General features: G+C 37.7%; 1 protein-coding gene across 1 annotated transcript; it reads right to left on the reverse strand.

Moving 5' to 3' along the window:
- Positions 1 to 3,298: 3,298 nt before the first annotated feature.
- LOC119666232 lies at positions 3,299 to 4,120 on the reverse strand. Its single transcript, XM_038075513.1, has one exon. It carries the CDS (start codon positions 4,118 to 4,120, stop codon positions 3,299 to 3,301), a length of 822 nt encoding a protein of 273 aa, XP_037931441.1.
- Positions 4,121 to 8,390: the final 4,270 nt, after the last annotated feature.

Below are 8,390 nucleotides of genomic sequence, written 5' to 3' on the forward strand. Positions count from 1 at the left end.
CTTTTAGACCAGTGAGAAAATAATTCAGACACATTTCAAAATGTGAAGTTATTGTTATATAATGTTCCTGTTGTTATGTAGGAAACTAAGGATACATTTATATTATAAAGAAATTTGTTAGGGGTTAATTCTAGTTTTCCGTATGGGTTCTTTTTGATGTCATTCTGACATTTCTGTGGTTATTTGAACCAACCTCTGTTATTTCTACTATCAGTGTCATTTTGGCTCGTCTTGATCTGTGCCTTCGTGTGGTGTTTTCGAATTCGCTTTTGTAAAACTTTTTGAAAGTTATTCATCAGAAGCAGGAGATTGTTCATCGGATGGAAAAAGAGGCGCTAGTCTTGTCAAAGGACGTCTTAGTTCCTGAAGCCATTTTAACATCAACCACGCGAACAAGACCGTCATCTCCCTTATATACCTTTGAAATACGTCCAAGTGGCCATTTTAATGTAGGAACATTATCTTCCTTGATGATTACAAGGGTACCTTCTTTTATATTTGGATTGGCTGCTTTCCATTTGTGTCGACATTGTAGTTCAGTGAGGTACTCGGTTTTCCAACGTTCCCAAAAGTCCAATTTGAGGCGAGAAACTAATTTCCACCTTGTCACCAGATTTATATTTCCTGATTGGGCCTTTGCATCTGCCATTGCTGTGAGTGGTTCTCCGATTAAGAAATGACCAGGTGTTAGTGCTGACAAGTCATTCGGATTACTCGACATAGGTGTCAATGGTCGAGAGTTTAGTATTGCTTCGACTTCTAATACAACAGTCTCTAGTTCCTCATATGTTAGTGACGTGGTCTTACTACTTCGTATCAATAAGTGTTTTGCTGATTTGACTGCTGCTTCCCACAGTCCACCGAAGTGTGGTGCACGAGGAGGTATAAATTTAAAAGTTATTCCTCTTTCATTACATTCGTTAATTATCTTCTCTTGTGCCTTGTTTGCTTGAATTGAGTCTGCAAGTTCAAGTAATTGATTGCTTGCTCCCACGAAATTTGTGGCATTGTCACAAAACAAATTCTTGCAATGTCCACTTCGAGCAACAAAACGTTTCAGTAATCCGATGAATGCATCTGTGGTTAAATCGCTGACTACTTCGAGATGAACTGCTTTAGTTGTAAAACAACAGTACACAGCAATGTATGCCTTGTGTGGTTTCTTGCCTCGGATTCTGTAATGTATCCAAAAAGGTCCGCAAAAGTCCACTCCAGTGGTGAGGAATGGTCGCCCAGGTTATACTCTTGTCGCTGGCAAATTACCCATCAGTTGTTCATAAAATCGTCTTACTTTAGTACAACGTACACAATGTTGTACTACTGACCTTGCCATCAATTTGCCCTTAATTGGCCAGTATCGTTGACGCATGTTAGCTAGGAGAGACTGCGGACCACAGTGCATGTATTTCTTATTGTTCCATTATTAATTTGACAATGGGGTCGTTATAAGGCAACAACATAGGTTGTTTTGCGTCATACGATAATGAGGCTGCATCCAAACGTCCACCAACTCTTATGATGCCCGTATTATCAATAAAAGGTGCCAGTGATGACAATGCACTGGACTTATTTATTCTTCCATCAGATTTCATAATTTTGATTTCATTTTTGAATTCTGCATATTGAATATTTTTGATGATGACCTGATGTGCTGCATCTAGATCATCTGGAGTCAAAAAATTGCTTGAATGATCATTTTGTTTTCTTCTGGTTCTTTTTACGAATCTTAATATATACGATAATATCCGTTGAAGTCTTCCAAATGAGTTGTTGTGTCGTATTGAGTATATGAACTCTCCAGGATTTGCTGTGCCTTCAACAACAGACAATGTAGATACTGGAGTTTCCTTCTTCCGTTCAGGATCAATGAGGGTTTCGGATTTTAACGCTGATGATGGTTTTGAAGGCCACAGTTCTTCCCGACCATGCAGGAACATAGGTCCATAAAACCACTTACTTGATGACTGTAGTTTGTGGGGTGCAAGGCCTCTTGATAAAATGTTAGCTGGATTGTGTTCCGAACTGACGTGGCGCCAGTGATTTGTGGCTGTTAATTGATGAATGTTGCTTACTCTGTTTGCAACGAAAGTGTGAAACTTTGATGATGGAGAGTTGATCCATGATATCACTATTTGTGAATCACACCTAAAGAACGTCTGGTAATTTCTTATTTGTAGCTCGTTTTTTATTCTTGTTGGTAGTTTTGCGCCAACCACAGCTGCACACAGTTCGAGACGAAGTAATGTCAACCTTTTCAAAGGTGCAACCCGAGATTTGGCGCACAATAGTCGTACAATAATTTGACCATTCTGAAGTGTTGATCGCAAATACGCCGCAGTGCCATATGCCTTTACTGATGCATCTGTAAAGATGTGTAATTAAATGTTGGCAGGAACTTCGCATTTGAAAATATGACGAGATATCTGCAGACAATTTATTTTTGTCAAATTGTTCCGGAACTCTAACCACTGTTTATGTAATTCAGTCGGCTATTTTTCATCCCAATCCATCTTTAAATTCTATAATTCTTGAATAAAGATCTTTGCCATCACCACAACTGGTGACAAAAGTCCTAGTGGATCAAATAGCCTTGCTAAATCTGAGGTTGCACTGCGCTTCGTCGTGCTGCAAACAGGTTCCAATATAACCTTGACGCATAAACTATCAGATTTTGGATACCAGGATAATCCAAAATCCAGTAATCCAGTAAACTTGGATGATTTGCGCAATTTAAAACCGCTTGCTGTCAGTATTTTGTTTAATTGACTCTGAGTTTCCAACAATGTTCTCAGACTATCTGCCCCGTCTAAACAATCATCTACATAGAAGTTTTGTTTGAGAGCAGATGCACCTAATGGATAATTTTGCATATTGTTATCAGCTAAAGCTTGCAAACATTTGGTTGCTAGATACGGTGTTGATCTAGTACCATATGTTACTGTGTTGAGTTCAAAGTACTTTATAGGTTGACTTGGTTCATTTCTCCAAACGATAAGCTGACATTGTCTGTCTTCTGGATGTACAAGTATTTGTCGGTACATCTTTTCAATGTCTGTTGTAAACACATAACGAGGAAGACGGAATCGTAATAAAATAGACAGTAATTCACTTTGTTGGTCCGATGTGTAGTAAATCATTGAGAGATTGCCCTGATGTTGTTTTGGATGATGCATCAAATATCACACGTAACTTGGTGGTGGTACTGTCGGGTTTAAGCACACAATGGTGTGGTATAAAGTAATGTGGTGACATAATCCTTTCAATATCTATTTCGGTCATATGTCCCAATTTTTCATATTCATCTAAAAACTACGTATTGTCGTTTGAGGTGACTATCCTTTGAAAGTCTACGCTCTAGTGCTAGAAATCTATTTGTAGCAATGTCTTTCGAATCTCCCAAAGCGAATCTGCCATTTATAAAAGGAAGACGTACGATAATTCGTCCCGTAACATTCTGATATGTAGTTTGAGTGAATTGAGCTTCACATTGTTGCTCTGCTATTAACAAGATCTTTGAGTGTGTATCAACTTCTTCAACCTTCCAGAGTTGTTCTATTGCATTTTCTAAACTATCTTCTGATGCTATTGTGTTAGCATTTTGGATTTTTCCAGATACGATCCATCCGAGCACAGTGTTCTGTAGAATTGGTAGTTCCCTTGAAAGATGTATTTGACCAGGACTTAGGAGTTGATGATAAAATTCTGCTCCAAGCAACATATCAATTTTGTCAGACTTATAGAATGTAGGATCTGCTAATTGGATGTTATTGGGCAGATTCCAATTTGAAATTTGTAAGTGTTGCGATGGTTGATTGGATACAATTTTTGGCAACACAAATGCTTCAAGTATTGTTTTGTAATCGGTCACTTTTGATTGCACAAAAAGTGTTGTACGACTTTTAGAACTCAATTTACCTATCCCTATGTCTTCGATGCAAATCGAACTGGAGCTTACTTGCAGACCCAATCTGGATGCCAGTCGTTCAGTCACAATATTTATTTGCGAACCTGAATCCAATACTGCTCTGCACTCGACTGTTCTTCCATTAGAGTTGGAGGCTAAAAGTTTTGCTGTTCCCAAAAGAACGCAACTGGTATGACCATGATTGATGGATGACATTAGAGTTGTTTGTGCAAGTGGCCTTGAAGTGTTTTCAACTAACTTATGATTTGATGGTTGAACTGGGTGTCTATTTTGATGCAACAGTGTATTATGTCTTCTATGGCATATAGTACAACCCCTGCTGGAGCATATTGTAATGCCATATGACCAGGTTTCATGCAGTTTGTGCACAATTTATGACGTTTTAGTAAATCATACTTCTGTTGTATGGATTTACGTTTGAAAGTTTCACATGAAAATAATTGATGACTATTATTGCAAGTAATACATTTTATCCTGAGTCTGTAGCTGCAAGTGCTACTGCTGGATGTCGTGGTTTGTGACTTTGTTTGTGGTTTCCATTCGTCATTGATTCGAATGCCTGAAATCTTCCTTCTAGGAACTGCAATAATTCTTTTAATGAAATTATTCTTCGGCTGTCTTCTAACGATTGCTCGAATGCTGTATTTGAAGCTTTGTCTAGCTTTCTAATAATTACGTGAACCATTATGGCGTCCCAAGACTTAACATCAATACCTTGAGCTGCAAATCCATAACATTCTTTTGTAACATCATGTATGCCCTTAAGTCTGCTTGCTGATTCTATTATTATATTTGGTTGTGATAACAATTTATTTAGTAATGCTGTCACCAATAGTCGTTTGTTGTCATACCGATTTGACAGAATATCCCAAGCTAGATTGTAATTTTGCTCGGAAATTGGCAGATGCCGTATGAGGGCTTTCGGCTCAACCGCCAAATTTGTAGATAGATGGAACATTTTGTGGGCTGCGCTTATTGTGTGTTAAGTTTTAATTTCTTGTACATTTATGTGTTAAATATTTTATTATACAATAACTGTTATTTACATTGTTTGATTGTTTATAAATGTTTATCTAAAACCGCATTGACTTTTATAAATGTGTATCTGAAAAACCGCATTGACTTTTATAAATGTGTATCTAAAAAACCGCATTGACTTTTATAAATGTGTATCTAAAAAACCGCATTGTTTTACGGCTGTATACCGCGTGTGCTCCTTTTGGCTTTCGGCAAAAAACTGGCGTCATCACACATGACAGCTTGTGGGCTTGTTCAGTGCAGACAATTTTGGTGGGTGTTCAAATGTAGGCGAATTCTCAACATCCCCCCCTCCGTAAATCAATTCGATTTACCAAATGGTAAGGCGCCAATACGGTTGGCTGGTCGACGAACTAGACCTGCTGCAGTTTTTACTTCTGCTATACGGACTTGACCATCCTTGGCTGGGAACACCTGAGTTATGCGTCCTTTCTGCCATTGGCTTCGCGGCAGGGCTCGATCACAAACTATGACTAGGTCATCAACTTGTAGTAAAGGTGCTTTGGAGTACCATTTCGGGCGATGCCAAAGCTGTGGTAGATATTGTATAACCCATTGTTTCCACATGCGATTCTTCAAGTTTTGTGCGATTCGCCACTGTTTGTTTAAACATATTTTTTCGTCGTACGGCTGTGGCGTCTGAGTGGAGTTGGTACATCCTATCAAAAAGTGATTTGGTGTAATCGGTTCAGCGTCTTCAGCCATAATAGGTACGTCAGTAAGCGGACGAGAGTTTATGATATTTTCAGCTTCAATGAGTACACTGCGAAGTGTCTCGACTCTTGGTATGACATTCTTCAAAGTGTGGCATAACAAACGCTTGACGATACGAATTAAACGTTCCCAGCAACCACCAGTGCTGGGGTTGGCAGGGCAATTGAAAATCCACTCGATGTAATTGTTGGAACCCTCCTGTTGGATGCGATCGGTGTCTAACATTTTCTCATTTGATCGTAATTCTTTTTGCGCCCCTATAAAGTTGCTACCATTATCACATCGAATGCGTATTGGGTACCACGCCTGTTCACAAAATTTCGCAAGCTAAGAATGAATGGGTGGCGGCTCTTGTGGTAAGGCAGGTAAAAATTGCAACCCACCTTTTTTCTTGTCGGCGACCAATGGCAACACTAACAGGACCAAACAGGTCGACACCAGTATATGTGAATGGGCGTATAAAAGGTGTGAAGCGATCTTCAGGTAATTGACCCATCAATTGCGGTAATGGTTTGGCTCTCTCAATTTGGCAGGTTGAGCATGTACGTTGAAGGTTTTTTATGACCTTTTTGACATGTGGCACCCAAAAACGTTGACGAATTTCATTAATAGCCACGGCTATATTTTGGTGATGTAATTGTTCATGAAAATAGCGTACAATTAATTCTGTGACGATATGATCATGTGGCATCAAGATCGGACATCGGGCATCCAGTGGCAGGCACGTGGCTTCATCAAGACGTCCATGTAAACGTAGTAGTTCATGCTCGTCCAGATATGGCTGCAATTTGTAAATCGAGCTACTCTTTTGAATGTGCTTACCTTTATGTAACTGGTCGATTTCGTTCGCGAAATTCTCTTTTTGAACAATTTGGAATATCTTTAATTCGGCTTTACGCAGTTTATCTACAGTCAATGATAAGAATGGCAGCTTCTCTTTCGGCATGACTTGGCGAAAGCGGTTCTCAACCTTCGGCATAATTTTCACTTATCAGTGAAGGCTTCTTCAATTTCAGTGTCAGTAACCAATGTCGCGCTAACTTATTAATGGCTCTTAATACCCACGCCATATGTCGTTTCAACTTTGAATAAGACGAAAATTTATTAAAATTTATGACACAATCACGTGTACATGTTAAAAATAATTGTAATGAACCTTTTCTGGCGGTTCGTTTAGAGTTGGGATAGCTCAGCCTTGTCCAAGGTCCTCACAAGAAATTTGTTTTGTTGCAACCCTGAATTCTGAAGGACTGAATTGAAGGCAAACTAAATCGATCTATACAGCTGAACCCCTCTCGATACGCGACACGATATAATACAAGCACACGTGACTCATAAAGCTACGTGTGATGTATTACAGGTCGTAGACAACACGCCCTTCCTTGTACACTGTTAAAGCGTTCAGGGGTCAGTGACGTTAGGTTACTGTTAAAGCAACCTATCGCTTCCGACACTATGGTATAGACACACGTGACTGTTCAAGCTACGTGTGTTACACCCCGTGCAGCCTAGGTTCAGTAACTGTTGAGGCCCTGAATCGCTCACCTTTTCAACCCTTAATTCAATCCTTCAACCCTATTTGCGATAGCTTCCTACAGATTTACCTTTAACCACTCGTCGCTTATGAGCATTCACCTGTATCCTTGGGAGTTAATAGTCAAGCGCCTTTACATACAAAATATTTCCAATCAACAAAATTATACTCAATGTATTTAATTTTATACAATTTGTAAATATATATTTATTATTTTTCTTTCAGTATTGACATTAGCTATTTACAAAAAAATTATTTTTCCAAAAAAAATATATCGCTTTATAAAATTTAGTTTTAAACAATTCAAACACTATTCATGACATTTTACGTGCTATATTATTAAAATTTAAATTCTTTTGTTTTACAATTTACTTTGTCTTAGTTCTTGTATTTAAGTGATTTTCTTTTAACAGTTTATGTTTCCTTCTATATTCAAAAATTTAGAACTTTCTATGAAGCTTACTTTACTTTAATCGTTTACATATCACAAAGTTTTGTTTCTTTTTCAAAAAAAATATCTCTTTAAAAATATAATTTTTTAAACAATTCATTGGTTATAGTTTACTTATTTGAGTAATTTTCTTTTAACAGTTTGCGTTTACTTATTTCGTTTGCACATCACAGTTTTGGTTTTTTTCAAAAAAAAAATAGTATCTCTTTATAAAATTTAAATTTAACCAATTTATTAGTGATATTTTACGTTATTTAATCTAATATTAAAATATCTTTTTTTAAAATTTAATTTCAAACAATTGATTAGTGATATTTTACGTTCTATAATATAATACTAAATTCTCTTTATAAAATTTAATTTATCCAATATCCAGTAGTCAGTTATTTGCACCTTCGCTGCCGAAATCGATAGTGTTAAAATATAGCTATGTCACTGCGTAGAAACCGAACAAGAAGCCTTCTTCCTGGTGCACGCAGTTTTATATCGTCAACGGTCAACGGTATCAGCTGTAGCTACGTTAAAGTTCAACGACCGTTGATCAAAGCTCGTTAGCTGATCCCACTGCAATGCACCAGTTAAAATCCCGCTTTACGGCGAATTCTATCTCCTATTCATGTGGAAGTCAGGAGTTGTTTTTGACTAAGCTTTGCTTTCGTTCCACACCTTTGCGCAAAAGCTTTCTTAGTTTGACAGGTCTCGTTATTAATATCTTGTTTTGATCTTAT

This window comes from Teleopsis dalmanni, chromosome 1, assembly GCF_002237135.1.
Source record: "Teleopsis dalmanni isolate 2A chromosome 1, ASM223713v2, whole genome shotgun sequence".
Classification (NCBI taxonomy): Eukaryota; Metazoa; Arthropoda; class Insecta; order Diptera; family Diopsidae; genus Teleopsis; species Teleopsis dalmanni.